Source organism: Ahaetulla prasina, chromosome 4, assembly GCF_028640845.1.
Source record: "Ahaetulla prasina isolate Xishuangbanna chromosome 4, ASM2864084v1, whole genome shotgun sequence".
NCBI lineage: Eukaryota > Metazoa > Chordata > Lepidosauria > Squamata > Colubridae > Ahaetulla > Ahaetulla prasina.
In genome coordinates this window covers 129,045,670-129,067,959 of record NC_080542.1, presented here as the reverse complement: position 1 = coordinate 129,067,959, position 22,290 = coordinate 129,045,670, and the positions used below count along the sequence as shown (strand labels likewise).

Below are 22,290 nucleotides of genomic sequence, written 5' to 3'. Positions count from 1 at the left end.
GAAATGGTACCAACTAGACCAGGGATCACCAACCTTTCAGACCTTAGGGACCACTAAATTCATAATTTTAAATCCCGTGGACCACTAATATGATCTGGCTAATGACTGGCATGGTGGGCGTGGCTAGGTGGTCATGTGACTGGGTGGGCGTGGCCAACTCTGTGTCATTCACGTCAAGGGGTGTCTCGCTGGCCTCTATTCACCCCTTTCTTCCCAGCCACTCCTTGCCTCCCCACCCGGGCCCCAACAGGAAGCAGTTTTGGGAGCTAAGCAGCCACCATGAGAAAGAGTTGGCAAAACAGCTCAGTTCAAATTGGATCTGGCCGAGAAGGAGGCTCAGCAGAAGCACCTCACTGAGGACTAGGAGCATAGGCTTTCTAAGCAGAGGAAAGACCTGCAGGAGGGCAAGGCTAGGTGCTGACGCCTGGAGGCTCAGCAGGCTGAGATGCTCAGCAAGTTCCAGGCCATGATATTGTCCCACTGGAATAAGGGCCTCCAGCTCTTTGCCACCAACAGCCTTTGTCCAAAGCCCTGCACCAAGAGGCTGAAGCAGACCCTAAGTTGGAATTTCTGTCCCCCTCCGACCCATATAAAAAGACCCCAAAGGGGGAGACTCTCTGCAACAATACAACCGTTCATTGCACATATTAGTTTGAGGACCCTTGATTTAGTGCAATATAAAAAATGGAAATAATTTTTCTGCAGACCACCAGTGGTTCATGGACCACCAGTTGGTGACCGCTGAACTAGACATATGTTTTGTAATCCAGCTTTCAATTTCTATAGCTACATCTATATCTCAAATGTAAACCTAATATATAGAAACTTTTCTCTTTTTTTTTTTATTTCATTTTTATACCGCCCTTCTCCCGAAGGACTCAGGGCGGTTAACAGCCAGATAAAAACAGTACAATACAATACAATAAAATCACTATTAAGAAACTTATTCAATAAGGCCAATAAATTAAATTTTAAAATACATATTATAAAATAAAACCCCATTTAAAAGTCCAATTAAAAACCCCTCTTATGCCAGTCCTATTGAAGTTTTTCCACTATTTTTAAATAAATCTAAAAATTCTAATATGAATGAGCTGTCTCTTTCACAGACATAACCTGTAATGTTTCCTTCCTCCATTTTTGGCAGTTGCAAGAATTTATATCCATCATATCAAACTATAAAAATGAAATTTTTGAACAAAACACCGCCATCGTTTATGAACTACCCTGTTTCCCCCAAAATAAGACCCTGTCTTATATTTTTTTGAACCCCGAAATAAATGCTTGGCCTTATTTTCGGGTATGTCATTACTTTGGGGCGTGTAGAATAAGATTGGGCTCATCTTGCCGTCTTACTTGATTTCTAGCTCTGCTCCCTAACCCTAACCAGAGGAAATGGCGGGGACTAGCTGCGCATGCATTTAAATATTTTCAGGAAGGGCTTATTTTGGGGGAGGGGCTTATTTTAGCGCATGCACTCAAAAGTCCAATTGGACTTCTTATCCAGGGATGTCTTATTTCAGGGGAAACAGGGAATTCTGATGGTACTTTTTGATGGCTTTTAATGCAGGAACTAGTTTGATGCTATGGGATATTTTTTTTCCTGTTGATTTGTAGTGTCTAACAAGAGACCTACAGTTATTAACTTTGACTAGGCCTTGTATTTGAAGCTTCAAGGGTTTCCAGCTTTATATTAAAGTGGTTATTTACATCATGTTCTACTAGGAGGTAATAATCTACTTCTATGGATAAAATATGTCCAAAAGATGTTATAGAAGTAACAATAGATGTGAAAGAGAGTACCGTCAAAAATCTATAGGACAAAGAGCTGAAACAAACGTCACATCATGCAGGAATATTAGAAAATAATATAATATTAAAAATGGTTGAAATACTGGCAAATTTTTTAAAATGTGGATTATAAAGCAGAGGAGACAGATAAGGTGGAAATGTAATTGACAAGCCAAGGCAGTGGACAAAGACAAAATCTGAAGAATGGATTTACAGGAAGTTTGCCAAAGTTTTGAAGAAGCCTTTGAGATGGGGAGAAAAAGCAAAGAAAGATCAAATTTTACATGTTCTGAATGATGTTCAAAATTTTTAGATGGAAAAGGAAGAAATACAAAATTGATTAACCTAAGATTCAACTAAGACTTGTTTCTATAAAATTCTGGGAAAACTTAAGGACTTTCGCTGATGCCAGGGCTGGAATATTAATGATTATGGGATTTGTGTATAGATAAGGATGGGTTATACATAACATTTCAGGAAGTGAAGAATTACTAAGTTTTTTTTTTTTGTGTGTGATTAAAGTCAGAAGTCACATCTTTAAATATTTTCTTCCCTTTCCTTCTTCTCCTTTTTTCTTGCATTTTCTATTGTCACCTTTATTTTTATTTTTGAGTTTGGTTTGTATTTTTAATTATTGATTTTTAACCAATAAACATTTATATAGAGAGGGAATGAATGAAACTGATTGTATACCGCCTCCCAAGGCTCCATAGTGAATATAACCAGAAATAAATGACTGACTTTTGAGCTTAATTCTCTGAAATCAAATATCATGATAGGCAGTTCTGTTCTGCTTTTTGAAAATTACTTCATGTTAGTTGCCTATGTTTTTTTTTTCCTGGTAGTTTGTTTGTGGGGAAGAGAGGAAAGGAGAATAAGACCTGAAATGTTAGTAAAGGAGTGGTGCTCAATGGAAGAAGTCACACTTTGTATGTAGAAGTTCTTAAATTCAGTCTCTTATCACCTGAAGTTGAAAAGGATCAGAAGCAGATAATAAGAAACATTTCTGCCTGGACTCCAGAAACATGCCGTCTAGCCAGGATTGAGAGCAGCTGAATTAGATTATTATTATTTTTTATTCTTAGTGAAATTGAATTTAACAATCTGACTTGATTGCAGGATTTTAGAGTTGTGGATTTCATTTTATTTCTTTTACAGGGAAAAGCAGCACACTTTCATCTTTGTAGAGGCAGGGTACTACATTCATACAGGTTCATGTTCTTTCCCATTTTCTTCAGAAGAAATTATAGTTCCACATGGTGGAATGCTGGACAAAACCACATTTCTATTGTTTACAGTTGCATACATTAATTCTTGTATGATTCAGAGTCATGGCCACCATCTTGAATAGGTGGGCCAAAAAATTGCCCACGATCCATCTACATCTGATCAGTATTAACTGTGGGTTCTGTGTGGTCTAGTTCTTGCTGTTTTCAGTGCTGGAGAGAAGCATATTCCTGGCACAGGCCCAGCTGGCTTATGCTTTAGTGTTTCTCCTCCATGTGCCCTTCCTTTAGGAACATGAAATCATTCTTTGGGCTCCACTTGTCATAGCTTTAAAGCCCATGCCTTTTATAGTGTGGCTTGTTGGCCTGAAGCCATAACTGTATAGGCATAATTAATTTATTATGCATTTTTTCAATTCCATCCCGCAGTTTTGTTATTTCATTACATGCTATTTTTCAAGCAATTGCCTTCAAAAGTATTAAACAGAATATTAAACAGAAAATGTATGATATACTGCAGCTAAGGCATATCTGACTCAATTAGCATTGATTGTATCAAAGTAACCATATGTATATTAAAGCTGAATTCACATTGGACTTTTAATAGTGAAGAATGTTGTAGCATGTTGGGTTCTTGAAAACAAATGAACCATGTATAATTTGTATTAATCTTGTTTATAATTCTTAGACCTTTTTGCAAGAAGGAGAATCTACCGCAGCACGATGTGATGACTTGGATGCTTTAAAAAATAAAGGCTGCCCTCCAGAAGAAATTGAAAACCCCAGAGGCACACATATATTGCTAAAAAACAAAGAAGTCACAAATCGCATCAAAGGGACTGCTGAAAGTCTTAGACCGGAAGATATTACCCAGATTCAACCACAGCAAGTGCTATTAAAGCTGCGGAAAGGTAAAAATATTTGTAAAAATTGTTTTCCAAGTGGGGAGATCTAGACAGATCAATGATATATACAGTATATAATGAACCTGGTCTTAGGCCCAGTACTCTTCAATAGCTTCTTAAATGACTTAGATGAGGGAATAGAAGGGGAACTTATCAAATTTGTGAACAATACTAAGCTGTCAGGAATAGACGAAACCCTAGATCAGGGGTCGTCAAACTTTTTAAACGGGGCCAATTCACGGTCCCTCAGCCTGTTGCGGGACCAGACCTGGGCATGTGACTGGGCGGGCATGGCCAATTTAACAGTCCATTAAACAATACACACAAATTAAACTTTCATTTGTTGTGCTCCTGTGGGTGGAAAGCAGGTTAATGAAAGGATGTGGCTGCCTGGGGGTTGGGATGAGGGACCTGTGTGTGTGTGTGTGTGTGTGTGTGTGTGTGTGTGTGTGTGTGTGTGTGTCCCTCTCTCCCTCTGTCTCTCTCTCTGGAGGCTGGGGAAGCCAAAAATGGGCCCGTTTTTGGCCTCCTGGGGCCTTCACGTGTCCCGTGTTTTGCCTTCGGAGCACGGGGGGAGGCGGCAGGTAGGTGGGGCGATGTGGGTGAGATAGCCTTGTGGTCCCACGCAGGCCGGATTAATGACTTTGGCAGGCCATATCCAGCCTGTGGCCTTTAGTTTGAGGACCCCTGCCCTAGATGATAAGCTCAAAATCCAGATGGATCTTGACAGACTTGGAACACTGGGCCCTATCTAACAAAATAAAATTCAATATAGAGAAAAGTAAAACCTTACACTTAGGCAAGAAACAAAAAATGATATATATAGACTGGGTGAAACCAGGCTTAATAGCAGTAATTATAAGAGGGATCTTGTAGTCTTAGTGGACAACCAATTAAATATGAGCCAACAGTGTTCGGCAGCAGTCAAAAAACCAGTGCAATCTTAAACTTGATAGGGATACTATCAAGATCAAGTTAGTTACTAATGCCACTCTATAAAGGTTTAGTAAGACCACACCTAGAATGCTGCATCCAGTTTTGATTACCACACTATAAAAAAGATGTTGAGATTCTAGAAAAAGTGCAGAGAAGAGCAATCAAGATGATTAGGAGACTGGAGGCTAAAACATATAATGAATGAATGCAGGAACTGGGCATGACCAGTCTAGTGAAGAGAAGGACCGGAGGAGATATGATAGCAGTGTTCCAATATTTGAAGGGCTGCCACAAAGAGAAAGGAGTCAAGTTAATTTCCAAAGCATGGCCAGACAAGGAATAATGGATAGAAACTAAACAAGGAGAGATTCAATCTGGAAATAAGGATACATTTTCTGACAGAACAATCAACTAATGGAACAGCTTGCCTTCAGAAGTTGTGAAGATGGTGTAGAGTCTCATGATTGGTCGGGGGGTATTGGACAAGATGGCCTACAGGGCCCCTTCCAACTCTGTTAATCTGTAAAGCATAGTTCCAGACTGCTGTGCTTCTCTATTATGGTTCATTCAAAATTTATAATTCAATAAGAATTCTTTATATCATTTTCATAAACTTATCATAGCCACATGAACAGCCTTCCCATAAATTTTTACTTACAGAATAAATTTATGTTTTGTGAAATTCTCTTTTTTTTTACCCAAATCTCCCTTGGAATTGTATTTGGCCACCCCACTTCATTAGGTTTATTTAATTTTTTTTTAAAAAACTGATTTTAAAATATGTTTATAATTTTAAAAAAAATATTTTAATGATTGATATATTTTATTCATGTTAGCTGAACTTCACCCTGTGTTTTAATGTTTTTTTTATTGCTGGCTTTAATGACCTTTTGAGAGTAGACAAGCAAGAGAAAAAGGCAAAAATGGTTTTAAAAAGCAGTTCTCTGTACTGATTGTCCTTGACTTGCAACTACAATGGGGACCAGAATTTCCTTCACTAAATAATGTGATCATTAAGTAAGTCACACTCAGTTTTACAACCTTTTTTGCCATGGTTGCTAAGCAAATTAGACAGGCATTAAGTGAATCTGACTTCCCCTGTTGATTTTGTCGGAAGCCCGCTGGGAAAGTTGCAAATGTCAATCATGTAACCTCAGGACATTGAAATCATTATTGGAAATATGCTGGGACCAAGTACCACATTTTGATCACAGGACTGTAGGAATGATGCAATGGTTGTAAGTGCAAGGACTGATTGTAAGTCACTTTGAAGGGTTGTTAAATGAATGGTAAGAAATCAAGGACTATCTGTAGAATTTTTGCAATATTGCTAATCCTAAGGAAGAAATGGGTCAATAGATATTACTTGTTTATAATAAATCAGATGTACATTGTGTTGTGTACATATGTCACACATTAATTACTGAACTTTGGTATCACTTCTCTTGATAGCTATCTTAATGTTGCTTTTTTTGCAAAAGTATTCTCAATGATGTGTTGCATGCCTAAGTTAGCTTTGGATACTTACAATGTCTAATAGGCTATGGTAATCCAAATTATGATCTCCGGTTTTATAATAAGTAGTTTTTATTTATGACTTCATGTCTGAATGACTTTCTCAAATAAGCAGCATTCAGATCGACTCAAAGGTATAATACTTATGCAGAAACTATAAAAACTAGATTTTTTTTCCTTCACACTTTTTTGTTAGATGTTTTTCATGATAAAGATGCTTGTATTCTTATTCTCTGCCATTTGGAATATTAGCTTAACTTTGCTTTCTTATGATTAGGGGAACCACAAACATTTTCATTAAAATTCAAGAGAGCTGAAGATTATCCAATTGACCTTTATTACCTCATGGATCTGTCCTACTCAATGAAAGATGACTTGGAAAATGTCAAAAGTCTTGGAACTTCTCTGATGAGTAAAATGAAAAATATAACTTCAGATTTTCGAATTGGTATGGAATCTGTTTAGGCATAAATTATTATTATTTTTTCAATTTTGATATAACATAAATAGTTTGCAAATATAAAAGTGATTTAGGAAGCTCTTTTAGAAAACTATGATATTCTGCATCAGGAAGAAATTGCATACAACTTATGACATAAAGATTCCTTGAATGTCAAGCTAGCAATAAATTTTGGCAATAGAAAAGTGAGAGTCTGGAGATTGTTTTCATAACTGAATCCCTAAACTGCAGAAAAATAGATGCAAATTACAGCACAGACTATTCTAGTGATTCTATTCTAATGTCTTTGGATGGAAGTAAATTCCCTATAAATGTGGAATTTATTTTGACAATTGAACTAATCTCTGGAAAATTCCTACAAAGGAAAGCAGAGCCGGCCTTTTAATAAAGAATTAAAAGTTTATTTTGTGTAGTAATGCTGATTTCCTTAACCATAGATTTCATTCATTTCTAATATGATAAAGTATGGTATTCTTTACAGCTAATCATTTCAACTTTTCAAGATAAATCACCTAGACCAGAAATTTTCCCAATACTAATTCTTGTGGTCTTTTGAAGAGCAGTGACTAGAAGATGATTCTGCTAGGATTTCCAGCAACGAAAGCTTTGCAAGTCATAGACTGTCTATTTGCCTACTTTTACATAGAACTTTTTTGATTGTATTAAAAATAGCAAAACTAGATTCTTAGATGTTTCTTCTTTCTTATAGGCTTTGGTTCTTTTGTTGAAAAAACAGTAATGCCTTATATCAGTACTACACCTGCCAAACTCAGGAATCCCTGCACAGGTGACCTTAACTGTACAAGTCCCTTTAGCTACAGGAATGTACTCAACTTTACCAGCAATGGGAGCTCCTTCAATACACTTGTAGGGGAACAGCAAATCTCAGGCAATTTGGATTCTCCCGAAGGAGGATTTGATGCAATAATGCAGGTTGCTGTTTGTGGTGTAAGTGGTGTTGACTTTTCCTCTCATATTTTTATTATTATTTTGTTACATGGCAATTGAATTATGTAAAAATGGTTGTCAATCAGGTTAAATGAATCAGCATTTGAAGGTAACTTCTTGTATACCATTGTTGGGGGAAAATAATTCTGTGCTATGTTTATCCATAGCCCATAATACAATTTATGTTCTTGATTTGCAACTTATGGATGTAGAATAATACATAATTCAAAAGAGTAGAAAAATGACATTTATTAATTTGTTTATTAATTTGTTTATTACATTATATGTCTCGTATCTTACCATAAAATGATTTTTGATTGCATACAACACCATAAAAACAAAAATATATAAAGATTAAATGTAAAGATTTCCCCTACCTGGTAGTGTCCGACTCTATGTGGGTGGTGCTCATCTCCGTTTCCTAGCCAAGAGAGCCAGCATTGTCCAAAGACATTTCCGTGGTCATTGGGCCAGCATGACTATATGCCAAGGCACACAGAACATTGTTATTTTCCTACCGAAGTGGTACCTATTTATCTAGTGGCATTTGCATGCTTTCAGACTTCTAGGTGGGCAGGAATCTGTGGCAAGTAATGGGAGCTCGCCCCTTCACACAGTGCTTGGGTCTTGAACCTGGGTTGTCAGATTTCCAACTGACAAGCTCTGAGTTTTTAACTACTGAGCTTTTCCACTCCACACACACATAAAAATTAAAATATGAGATTCCGTGGTGGCGCAATGGTTAGGATGCAGTACTGCAGATTACTTCTGCTGACTGCCGGCTGCCAGCAGTTCAGGTCTAACCAGCTCAAGGTTGACTCAACCTTCCATCCTTCCAAGATGGTTAAAATGACCCAGATTGTTGGGGGCAATATGCTGACACTACAGACTGCTTAGAGAGGATTGTAAAGCCCCGTGAAGGGGTATATAAGTACTATTGCTATTAAAAACCTACAAACATAATCAACAGGAAATAATATAAAAGAGTAGAAAAATATGTTGAAACTACACATGGTTTTATGCACTTGTTTCAACCCTTGTATCAGGTGTATATATAAATGCAAGTATAATGTACTCTTAATACAGTTACAGATAAAAAGAGGAAGAAAATTTTTGCATGGAAATAGGAAGCTGCTTATATGCATAACATGAAGCATATAAGTAGGTAGCATATCTTTTATGTAAATCACCCCCTGTCTGGACACAGATCCCTATACCTTTTTGCAATGACCATAAGCTCTCACTGCTCTCTTAAGAATGGCTATAATTCTTTTTTTTATACCTATCACTCAGTATAAATTTTGAGAGTATTCACTTTGTTCACTTTATTCACTTTGTTCCTGTAAAAGAAACAAATGCTGTCTCCTTCAGAAGACCTGCATTTAAATTTTTTTTAAAAATTACAACAATAACTTATTGCCAGTAAAGTTCATTTTCATATGAGTTTGAAATTCCCACATTATTAACATCAGTTCCCATGAATTATTTATGTAAATTAATAAATCACCTTCTTGCTGTTTAAGGCTGCTTAGTTAAGTTGGTTCAAACTAATAATTCAGATAGACTTTTAAATAAACACATAGAGAGTAATGTGGTTTTTTTCTACCCAGTGTAAGTAAAAATGAACACAGATTATTTATTTTCATTTTTTTAGATATGTATTCTTGGTAAAAAAAAATTTAAAAAACATGGTCAGGTTGTGACTTTTGCTGAAGGATCCAGTCTGGGTCTGTCACCAGGACCAGAGGTTTAGTCTTCTGAGCTTTCAGACTCCTCAGGGAACTTCTACATTCCATTAGAGCAGGGGTCTCCAATCTTGGCAACTTTAAGACTTGTGGACTTCAATTCTCAGAATCCCTCAGTCAGCTTTGCCTTGCTGGCTGAGGAATTCTGAGATTTGAAGTTCACAAGTCTTACAGTTGCCAAGGTTGGAGACCTCTGCATTAGAGAGAAGTCCAAAAGCTGAGAAGACTGAATCTCTGGTTCCGGTGACTGACCCAGATTGGATCCAGCAATATTATAATGGGACAAGTATATTTGCTTACATTCGTGTGACTTTTGCATTTGATGCAGATCCTATCGCTATAAAGATAAGGCAAATTATTTTTCAATTTCACAGCTTATTATTTCATAATATTTGCGGCATATTACAAAACTGTAAAGATTGAGTTTAATTTTGAATGACACGTAGCATAAGAACCTATGCTAGAATAACCATTTTATTTGGTTTGGTTTGGTTCAGTCATGTAAACTATGCAATATACAAGTTGCATTTTTGCTCAGGAAATCCAATTTTAATATTCATTTCTCTTATCCCATGCTCTTTTTGACTCCTATTGGCCATAGCTGCCTTAGAGGGCCATCATATCCAATTAACAAAATTCAGAATGCTTGCACAGTTGTTCCTACTTGAAATAAGATGCTGCCTTGTCTACTGAATGGATTAGTAACTTTCCTTTTGTTCTGCAATGCATGGGTATATGGATCACTTCTTTTCTCTGTTTTATTGGCTGCTGAATTTTTAATTTTATATGTTCTATCAAATTCTTTTTTCTCTTTCAGTCAAGAATTGGATGGAGAAGAAATGTCACTCGACTATTAGTTTTTTCCACGGATGCTGGGTTCCATTTTGCTGGAGACGGGAAACTTGGAGGAATTGTTTTACCAAACGATGGACAATGTCATTTAGAAAATAATATGTACACAATGAGTCATTACTATGTAAGTATAGAATATTTTAGATATATTTATTGTTTGTGCATGTGTGTAATAAAATATGATGTAATATGAAATGTATAATAAAAATGCAAATTCTTTATTTTAAAATATAATACTTTTTCTAACCAACAATTTGATAGGAAAAAAACACATTTTTTAAAAATAAGATTACAAGATTTTCAAGAATTATAAAAAGAATATTTGTTAGAATGCATGGAATCACCTGTTAATAAAATGTTTTTAATAACCCATAGAAATTTTCTTCATAATATTTTTCTATTTTACTCCATATTGTGTAATTTCACTACCCAAAGTCTACTATAGTACAACTAATGCAAGCTATGAAAAGGTTAACACTAAACATCTGAGGTACAACCATTATTATAGTACGCAAACCAACTAAAGACCTCCAAAATATCTTCTTAAGTAAATCAAAAGATCGGTCGCCCAAGAATAAAAACGAGTCATCTGCAACATACATTGAAGCAGCCAAAATGTAGGACAAATAGAGGACTAGCAGAACATATCCATGAATGCCAACTAGTAGTCAGTCACAATGCATGGACCAACTCAACCAAGAATCAACCACAATGCTAGGATAGATGGAATAATAATTATAATTTTTATTTAAAAATTTATAATCCACCTGTTTTTATATAACGTTGTATACAGAATGCATTATATAGGTTGCACTGAAATATATATTCAATATATTGTCTCCTAAATCTAAACTTCATTCTTCAGGATTATCCCTCTATTGCCCATCTTGTTCAGAAGCTAAGTGATAATAATATTCAGATAATATTTGCTGTCACGGAGGAATTTCAGCCAGTGTACAAGGTAATGTTCAACATACCTTTCTATAGCAAAAAAACAACAAAAAAAACCCTCCTATATCCCTGTTTAAATGCCTAGTAAAAAGTTTTAGGTAATATAAAACACTAGGTAGGAAGATGAAGGAGTTGGGGGAAGTAGGAAATAATGTTTCAATCAGTCTTTCCTAAGATAGGAACTGTTGGGAGGGTTATCAGGATGTGATAAAAACCTTTCCAGTTCTTCCCAGAGTTTCCATGGGTAAATTAAATGCCAAGTGTGTGTCATTCTTTTCTTTCTGATGACAGTACTTCTTATGAGAAACAAGATTTTACTCTAGTTCTACGTGGAAATACAAACAGCTGGCAGAAAGACATGGCTGAATGCAAGCTGTTGCACTCCATGTTGACAGAAGGAAATAAGGAGATGGAGTATCTTGAAAGTCACAACTGATTAAGATGATCGTGTCAAGAAAGATTTGGATTCCTAGACAATGGTTTATAGCACTTGTTTATAGCACTTGAGGGACTTTTAGGCAAGGATGAACTGCACTTCTTAGGGGAGGGAAAATATCTTTGCAAAAAATCATATGATGCTTGATAATTTATTTGATACCTAAGTTTAATAAGACCTTAAATTGGAAATGGAAGGGAAATTAAGGCACAGATTTAAGTAGAGTAAAATGCTGATGGTTACCATTGTTAGGTGCACATGATAATGGAGGACTATTGTAGGGAGACCAGTAAATAATGATATTCCTAGCATCAGGTATGTGTTTACAGAATATGTTTGAAATGATAATGCCTGGGAATTTAAATATTTTCATTCCCTGCATGTAAAGGAGCTGAAGAATTTGATTCCTAAATCTGCAGTGGGAATGCTGTCTTCAAATTCAAGTAATGTGATTCAGCTGATCATTGATGCTTACAATGTAAGTTCATCCAAATGAATAATTTTTGCTATAACCTCATTGAGTTTCTAAAACATTGTATGACTGTATTGTTGCATTAGTTAAAAGATTATGAAGGCCAAGATTTGTAGGTAATAGTTCCTTTAAAATTTGGTGTTGTGGTTAAAGCACATTAAAATCTGGGACACCATAGTTTGAATTCCATTTTAGGCATATAGCCAGTTGGCTGAACCAGCCAGTCATTCTCTCAACCCAAGGAGAAATGAAGGCAAGAGCATGCAATTTCTGAAGACAGTTGCCAGAAATCAATAGTGATTTGAAGACGTGTCTATGTCTGTGTGTGTGTCTCCCTGTGCGTCCTTGAAAGGACTTTGTTAAAATGTCTTTTGCAGGTGTTGCACATTCTTTTAGATTTTATATATCTAAATGTTCACATTTTATTTTAGTCATTGTCTTCAGAAGTTATTTTGGAAAACAATAAACTACCTAAGGAGATAGGAATAGAATATAAATCTTTCTGTAAGAACGGAGTGAATGGAACAGGAGATGAAGGAAGAAAGTGCTCTAACATTTCAATTGGAGATGAGGTAAGCTTTGGTGTACAGGAATCCTGTAAACTTCTTATGGACCCCTTGTCACATTATGGCATTGTCCTGTATAATGCTATATGTTTCTTTTAATCAGTTTGAACAAATTGCCTGTTTATTGTTTACATTGACAGGTTAGGTTTGAGATTACAATAACAGCTAACCAATGTCCAGAAAAAGGACAAAATGAAACGATTAAAATCAAACCTCTTGGTTTCACTGAAGAAGTAGAGATTAATCTGGAGTTCATTTGTGAATGTGATTGCCATAATGAAGGGATTGAGGACAGCCCTCTGTGCCATTTTGGAAATGGAACATTTGAGTGCGGTGCTTGCAGGTATATATAAATGCTACTTTATTGTGTTTTCATTAAAAAAATCTGTAACTTTAGTTTCTTATATAGGAAAAATTCAGAAAAGGTTAGCTGAGATTATTAGGAAGCTAAAAGAGTTCCTTATGAGTTAAAGGAATAACTGTGCCTTAAAGCCTGTAATGATGGAGAGGAATGCAAGCCATGATATATACATATACATAGGAAGGAAGGAAGGAAGGAAGGAAGGAAGGAAGGAAGGAAGGAAGGAAGGAAGGAAGGAAGGAAGGAAGGAAGGAAGGAAAAAAAGATAGGTAGGTAGGCAGGTAGGTAGGCAGGCAGGCAGAAATGTTCTCATTTTATCTCGCCTTGAGGTCACTATGCAAGTGAATGTAAGAGGCTGATTAAAAATGATTTTTTTTTTCGACGTATGATTTTTATCTATGAAATCTGGTATATATTTGTGATTGCCAGTAATTTGTAAGCACTGATCTTGATGGCAGCATAATGCCTCTTGAATTCTAGGCAGCTGCTGGAGAACCACATTTAAAGATGTGGTTAAAGCTCTCTTATGAGCTTCTCATTGCCATTTGTTGGTCACAATGAGACACATAATGCTAAGCTAAATTTGGTCCATTTTGCTTTTTAGGTGCAAACCTGGGCGTATTGGAAAGCACTGTGAATGCAGCATGGAAGAAGTAAATAGTGAAGACATGTCAGGCACCTGTAGGCAGGCTAACAGTTCTGAAATATGTAGCAACAATGGCGAATGTATTTGTGGACAGTGTGTGTGCAAAAAGCGAGACAATCCAAATGAAATCTATTCTGGCCCATATTGCCAGTGTGATAACTTCAGCTGTGATCGATCTGATGGTTTAATTTGTGGAGGTAATGAGTTCCTTTTCTGTCAAAGGAGCTTTAAAACATAATCTTGAAACTAGTATTACAAAGTAGAATTATATGAATAAGAGAAACAAAGATCAGATTAGGAATAACTTCTCTGATGCAGTTCCATTTCTTTAATTGATTGGGAATGTTCAGGCAACTGAACTGACAACTAAAATAAAGGTCTTATATTTAACTATGGTATATAAAAAGAAATTTAGCGATAATGTTATTCTTTATAATAAGCCCAGTAATAAAAGCGTATCTAAAAGAAAATATTTGCATGCTGTCCTATATATATCTTGTTGATGATAATTTCCTATGCAGTACAATATGCACCTATGTTACGATGTGTTGTATGGTTCAATATAGAGTGAGAAAATTTGGCAGAAAAACCTGCCAAACAGGTTTTGAACACCATTAACATACAAATTTTAAATAATATCAAAATAGCCAGATGTTGCATGCTTTTCTCATTTTGGAATTTCTGTAATTAGTAAAGAGAAAAATTTATTCCCTAAAAATAATCAGGTTTAATAATGTTCTTCCTGCACGTTTTCATAAGACATCAGAACTGGATTTTAGTTCTGTGCAACTGCAGTGAACATTTTAGGCCTGAGAGACTCTTCTGAATTCACCTTCAAAAATAGAACTACTACATGCTACTAGCTACTAGTCTCTGTGCAGTAGCCTTAAGCCCATCTGAAGACTTAAGATATTTTGCCATTTGCAATCATAACCTGGATAATTTCAGGAGTGCATCAAAATAGTAATGTGAAACGTTTATACCTTCAAGAAGCAGGTCCTGAGGATCTTGTCAAATCCATCCCATTAGCAAAAATTGGGGAAAAATATGTGCATGTTTATATATATATATATATATATATATATATATATATATATATATATATATATATATATATATATATATATATATATATATATATATATATATATATATATATATATAGGTCTTGGTTGTTCGGGTTTTCTCCCGTGTAAAATTGGAAGTGTCTTGGCGACGTTTCGACGAAGTCTCATTCGTCATCTTCAGGCTTCAGCTTCGTGCTTCTGGGAGCAATGTGTGATCGCAGCTGTTTCTTCCTTTTAACTGCTAGTGGGGGTTTGAACTGATTGGGTGGGAGCTTGGCTGTGCTCTGATTGGATGGGGGGTTTTCTGTGCTCTGATTGGCTGGGGGTGTGTCCTGTGTTGGTGGGGGCTTGGTTGTGCTCAGTCTGGTCTGTGCTGCAGGGGGATTTGAGCTGGTGAGCTGCACTGCTGCTGTTTGGCTTCGTGTTCGTGGTCGTGCTACATCTTCGTAGTGGGTGTCAGTCTGCTGCATGTATGGATTGGAGGGGTTTGAAGTGGCTAATGTTGCAGCTGCGGTCTGGCTTCTGGTCCTTGGTCGGAAGGGCCAACTTCCCTTCCTAGATGTCTTAGTCTACAAGAAACCCAATGGCTCCCTAGGACACACCATCTACCAGAAGAAAACACACACAAACCGCTATCTGCATGCACTCTCACACCACCACCCAGCACAGATCAACTCCGTAGCCAAGACACTCATCTCTAGAACAAAATGCTTAGCTGACGAACAACACCTAAAAACCGAACTACACACTCTCACAAACGTACTAACATCCAATGGATTCCAGAGAAATAAGATTACCAAACTAATCCAAAAAGAACCCCCCACTAAAACCCAAGACAGAGAGCAAGAAAATGGCACAGCCCTCCTCCCATATATAAAAGGCACCACAGACAGAATCAGCAAGATCCTCCACAAACATAACATCAAGACAGCATTCTGCACAAACCAAAAAATATCCACCATCCTAAGAAACCCCAAAGACAAAATTGAGTTAGAAAATCAAGGAGTATATGAAATCCCATGCACCGCCTGCCCCACCACATACATTGGACAAACCAACAGAAGAATAAGTGCACGCATTGAAGAACACAAGAACTCATTCAAAAAAGAGGAACCAACTTCTTCCCTGGTCCAACACTTTAAAGTCACAGGACACGATATTGACTTTAAAAAGACCAGAACTATCGCCAAAACTGAACACTTTAACAACAGAATAATCAGAGAAGCCATCGAGATAAACGCCCACACAGCATGAACAAAGCGAGATGATACCTCCCGCCTACCAGCCATTTGAAACCTGCCCTTATTGACAAACGTGTCCCTAACACGAGGAATGACACCAGACCCACACTCACGAGGTCCACACAGGATGTCACCACCACACATCCACCCAGAAAGCACACCCAAACCCACACTGATCAGGAAGCACGACCAAGGACCAGAAGCCAGACCGCAGCTGCAACATTAGCCATTTCAAACCCCTCCAATCCATACATGCAGCAGACTGACACCCACTACGAAGATGTAGCACGACCACGAACACGAAGCCAAACAGCAGCAGTGCAGCTCACCAGCTCAAATCCCCCTGCAGCACAGACTAGATTGAGCACAACCAAGCCCCCACCAACACAGGACACACCCCATCCAATCAGAGCACAGAAAACCCCATCCAATCAGAGCACAGCCAAGCTCCCACCCAATCAGTTCAAACCCCACTAGCAGTTAAAAGGAAGAAACAGCTGCGATCACACATTGCTCCCAGAAGCACGAAGCTGAAGCCTGAAGATGACGAATGAGATTTTGTCAAAAGTCGCCAAGACACTTCCAATTTTACACGGGAGATAACCTGAACACCCACAGACCTATATATATATATATATATATATATATATATATATATATATATATATATATATATATATATATATATATTTGTTTTCTGAGGTTTTCGCGGGTGTTTGTATGTAGGTCTTTGGTTATTCGGGTTATTCGGGTTATTCGGGTTATTCAGACCGCAGCTGCAACATTAGCCATTTCAAACCCCTCCAATCCATACATGCAGCAGACTGACATCCACTATGAAGATGTAGCACCACCACGAACACAAAGCCAAACAACAGCTATGCAGCTCACCAGCTCAAATCCCCCTGCAGCTCAGACTAATCTGAGCACAACCAAGCCCCCACCCAAAGAGGACACACCCCCAGCCAATCAGAGCACACACAAAAAAACCCTCATCCAATCAGAGCACAGCCAAGCTCCCACCCAATCAGTTCAAACCCCCACTAGCAGTTAAAAAGGAAGAAACAGCTGCAGTCACACATTGCTCCCAGAAGCACGAAGCTGAAGCCTGAAGATGACGAATGAGATTTTGTCAAAAAGTCGCCAAGACACTTCCAATTTTATGCGGGAGAAAACCCGAATAACCAAAGACCTACACACACATAAATAAATAAATAAATAAATAAACAAACAAACAAACAAACAAACAAACAAACACACCCAGTGTAATATATACACCCCACATAACCAGGTGAGCTCCCATTACTTGTTCCAGCTTCTGCCAACCTAGCAGTTCGAAACAATGTAAAAAATGCAAGTAGAAAGATAGAACCCCCTTTGGTAGGAAGGTAATAGCATTCCGTACACCTTTGGTGTTTAGTCATGCCAGCCACATGACCACGGAGACATCTTCAGACAGCACTGGCTCTTCGGCTTTGAAACGGAGATGAGCACCGCCCCCTAGAGTCAGGAACGATAGCACATATGTGCACCTTTAGGGGAACCTTTAGCTTTATCTTTATGTGCATGTTTATATTGAAACTATACTAATATATTTTTTTTCCTGATTTTGAATGTAGGACACGGTGAATGTAAATGTCAGGAATGTGAATGCTGGGCAAATTACACTGGCTCTGCTTGTGAGTGTCCCCTAGATACGACTCCTTGTGAAGCTGCAAATGGCCAAATCTGCAATGGTAGAGGAATATGTGAATGTGGAGAATGCAACTGTACCGATTCCAAATTTCAGGGACCAACCTGTGAGCTATGTCAGACTTGTCTTGGCGTCTGTGCAGAACACAAGTAAGGTTTCCGATTTTGTAATAAAAATAATTGGTTCTTATGAGATTTCAAACTGCTGCAGTAGTTCATTTTTTTTAAGCACCATTCTAGAATTCAATTAGCCAGAAACTAAATCTGTAATAGAAAAAAGTCCTCTTGCTATGGATGATATAACCTATAGAGGTACTTTCATGCAGAAGCTAACTATTGAAGCAGGTGGGATAAAGGAAGCCTTTTTTGCTGTGGCCTAATCCCAGTGAAACGTTCTTCCACCAAAAGTTAGAATTGCCCCTCCCTTTTGGCCTTCTGGAAGGATAACAAAACATGATTTTGCCAGTTGGCCTGGCATCTTGAGGTAGTACTTGCCACTGGAGGTTGCTGACAGGGTAAGAAAATCTCATCCCCCATCCCATCCATCTCTTGGCTCTTTTATATGTGGTTTTTGTGCAGTATTTAATACTATTTTAATGTTGGTTTAATATTTTAACTATTTTTCTTTTGTTAATATAATGTGTAAGCTAGGTCTCTTCAAACTTTGAAAATTTAAGACCTGTGGACTTCAACTCCCAGAATTCCTCAAGCAGCCATGTAGGCTGAGGAATTCTGGGAATTGAAGTCCACAAGTCTATAAGTTGCCAAGTTTGCAGACTCCTGGTGTAAGCCGTCATCTTGTAGAGAAAGTGGGCAGCATAGAAATTTAATAAATAAAATAATTAAACTGTCATCCTGGTTATTGACAGGATAGGGGTAAGCATTTTGGCTTTATATAGCATTAGGTTGCCATCTCAGTGGAAAACATATTTGCTGGAGTAATATATCACAAAGTATAAATGTATTACGAGACACTATATGAATCTGCTATAGCACCTGTTCTCAATTCACTTTTGAGGGGGGGGAAAAGGACTTTGGATTTAAGACATATGAATGTCTTAAATCCAAAGTCCTTTTTCCCCCCTCAAAAGTGAATTGAGAACAGGTGCTATAGCAGATGTTTCCTTCAGAAAAAGGGAAAATTCAAAAATATGATCCTTGGGGGAAATGGTGTCTCCTCTCCCGCCCCCACCCGGGATATTGTACTGCGTAAGGTAGTAGATTTGGGAAAGGTCACTCCCGATACATCTATTTCCTTCTTCTCCCTTCCCCTTCCCTTTCAAATGTTGCTTTAATAAATGGTTTTAATACAGGCTAAACATCTACTTTGGTAATAAGCTACTGAATGTAGGATTGTACGGTAATAGTGACACCATTCAGAATCTACTTTAAGAGATAATGCAGTCAAGGCCAAAAGGAAAAAATGCATTACGTTTAAATCATCTGAGATTTAAGCTTTTATTTAAATTTATAATTGCCTTTTTGTAAGCCTTCCTAATAAAATGTGTGGTATTCTGGTATGATACTAATTTGTGTTTCATCTTCTTTGCAAATAGAGATTGTGTCCAGTGCAAAGCCTTTAACAAAGGAGAAAAGAAAGAGCGGTGTGAAAAAGAATGTTCACACTTTAGTTTGGAATTGGTAGATCGCAGAGAGAAGTTGCCACAGCCTGGACAGTACGATGCATTGACTCACTGCAAGGAGAAGGATATTGATGACTGTTGGTTTTATTTCACATATTCTGTTGATTCAAATAACAAGGCCATTGTCCATGTGGTGAAGACACCAGGTATGTTTTCATCTTTATAGAAACAGTTTTGAATTTAGGAATTGCTTTAACATAATTCCATTTGCCAATCTCCATTCTTAATTTAATTTCTTGTACCTCATACTATCCAGAATTTTACATATATGTGTTGTTATTATCCTCCCTAAAGATAGCATATTTAAAATACAAATCTTAGTAATCAATATTTTTTTTAAAAAAAATTTTTTGAATACCCACAGAATGGACAACATTTGTGTTCATCCAAAGGACTGTTGGACTTATCAGTGATAGTTTGTGGCTATTAGTTCCTTCAACCAACCTCCATTGATTATAGTAAAGAAATGTTTTGTACCTAATTGTCCGGTTCTCACTCAGCAGTAAATCCATGTGGGTGCCTTTAAATTGGAAACAGCCCAAAGGATTGGTGAACTTGATCAATGGTCAAAATACAACCTTGTTTTTTGCATATTCCTCAGCAAGTCAGTGGATTCAGCCACCAGTGCCCTGTCACTTCACAGCTTGATTACTGCAACATGTTGTACATATAGGGCTGCTCTTGGGGAACCACTTGGAAGCTTCAGCAGGTCCAGAATCCTGCAATATGCTTATATAATACTGCTACTCCACAAGCTGCAGTTTTCTTCAGGTTTTGATACAAAGGGCTGGTCATTACCTATAAAGTCTACATGGCATAGCCTGGCATTGCCTGTTCGTCTTCTGGGTTTCTAGCATGCATGTGTGCGAGATGATCAGCTGTCTTTCATGCGCACAGCAGTGCCAAAAACCAATGTGCACATGTGCGCTGGTCAGTTGATCATTGGGCATGCATGCATGCTAGAACCTGTAAATTCAGCTTTTCCGGAGTGCGGCCCCGACAAGAGCATGCGTGTATGCTCACAACATTTCCGCATTCACAATCACTGGCATAGACTCTGGATACTTGAGGGACCACCTATCTCCCATTGTATCTGCCCGACTAGTGAATTTAGGCAGGGTTGCTGCACTCTGGGATCCATTCATTGAACAAAGCCATCAAAGGGGCCTTGGAAGCACCCTTGCTCTTTAGCATCGCATGCCCTCTAGAACAGACTTACCCAACCTTTTTGGATTGGTGCTCGAGCGAGTGGGCCCTGAGCACCTGTGATCTTTGCACAAGGAAGGCTGTAACTTATCACGACGCTCGCACAAATAGGGCTGTGTGCTTGTTTTCTATTTTTGTTTTAAAATGTTGTAAGTCACTCTGATATGTTGAGATTTGGGCATCATATAAATTTAATTAATAGTATCTATCCTAGGATCTTGGAAGAATAGGTGGATAAAAATGCTAAATCTACACTAAACATCTGACTGATTGCGCAACCATCATATCTAAGAACAGCATTAATTATTCATATGTTTGGATGGCTATTTCATAATTCCAACTGTATTAATATTATGCTTCATTTATTCATTTTGTTTGCTAGAATGCCCAACTGGTCCTGACATCATTCCTATCGTTGCTGGTGTGGTTGCTGGAATTGTTCTTATTGGTCTAGCTTTATTGCTGATTTGGAAGTTACTTATGATCATTCATGATAGAAGGGAATTTGCAAAATTTGAGAAAGAAAAGATGAATGCAAAATGGGATACGGTGAGTCATTATATTAATAATCTTAAGGAGGCATACATGTCTGATGATAGTTTGCATACTTCAGAAATTTCAGACATCAATTTATAAAAATATGTATGTTAGCTTTCTGTATATCTTCAGATCATTCCAAGATGAAAACATATTGTCTCCTGGATAATTCTTTAATTCTCTTAAAAGTGTTCAGCCTTTTAAATATTAACACCAAGTTTTTCCAGTTGTAGACCTCAATATTTTGTTCTCTGAGGATATTGGTAGGATTCTGTCCATTTGAATATCATAGAATACAACTCTGAATCTTAAAGGAACTAACAGTTTTATGCTAGCAGAACACAACCTTTTTTCTTTAGAATGTTGTCTGTCTTGTATTCCACATTGATGATTTTTCTACCTTCAGCAAGAAAATCCAATATACAAGAGTCCTATTAATAATTTCAAGAATCCAAACTATGGACGTAAAGCTGGTCTCTAAGTTTCCGTTCGTATTTTCTTTTCTATTTCTTTCTCTTTGCATGTGCTTTTCTTCAGTTGCTGAATGCAGCTTTAACTAATTATTGCTTGATTCCTAACACCTTTTTTAACTGCTGCATCATACTTTGAATTGTAACAGAATTTAGAGAGGAAGTTTAGTGTAATAATTAAAGGGACTAGGTTGAAACCTGGGAAACCAAATTCTAGGCTTAGGCATGTACACTCTATGCACAACTATTAGGCAAGTTGTATTTTGGAGGATTAATTTAATTATTGAACAACTACAGTGCTCTTGGTCAATTCACAATGTTAATAAACCTCAAACCTGAGCATTTAAGAAAGTAAAAGTGAGATTTTGGCAACAACTCAAAATGCACAAATAAACATTTCTGACATTTTACACACACACAAAAATCAGTGACCAATATATCCATCCTTCTTTTCAGTAACAATCATAAGCCTTCCATTCAGACTCTGTCAGTTTCTTGATCTGTTGATGATCAACTTTTTGTGCAGCAGCAACCATAATCTCTTGTTCAGAGAGGTGTACTGTTTTCCTTCACTGTAAATCTCCCATTTAAGAAGGGTTCACAAGTTCTCAATAGAGTTTAGGT

The 22,290-nt window shown here is 37.3% G+C and overlaps 1 protein-coding gene across 2 annotated transcripts in view; it reads left to right on the top strand.

Moving 5' to 3' along the window:
- Positions 1-22,290, top strand: part of ITGB1 (integrin subunit beta 1) — a 42,924-nt gene that overhangs the window by 16,121 nt on the left and 4,513 nt on the right. Inside the window, exons 4-16 of one of the 2 annotated variants that reach the window (XM_058179732.1) lie at positions 3,706-3,928; positions 6,651-6,821; positions 7,543-7,781; positions 10,344-10,502; positions 11,244-11,339; positions 12,154-12,243; positions 12,669-12,809; positions 12,944-13,146; positions 13,769-14,007; positions 17,738-17,960; positions 19,367-19,599; positions 21,042-21,208; positions 21,603-21,683. In XM_058179732.1, the coding sequence (XP_058035715.1) occupies positions 3,706-3,928; positions 6,651-6,821; positions 7,543-7,781; positions 10,344-10,502; positions 11,244-11,339; positions 12,154-12,243; positions 12,669-12,809; positions 12,944-13,146; positions 13,769-14,007; positions 17,738-17,960; positions 19,367-19,599; positions 21,042-21,208; positions 21,603-21,677 (2,259 nt within the window). In that variant the 3' untranslated portion in view covers positions 21,678-21,683. The remainder of the gene's footprint in view (positions 1-3,705; positions 3,929-6,650; positions 6,822-7,542; positions 7,782-10,343; positions 10,503-11,243; positions 11,340-12,153; positions 12,244-12,668; positions 12,810-12,943; positions 13,147-13,768; positions 14,008-17,737; positions 17,961-19,366; positions 19,600-21,041; positions 21,209-21,602; positions 21,684-22,290) is intronic. The other variant, XM_058179733.1, reaches the window with a different exon arrangement.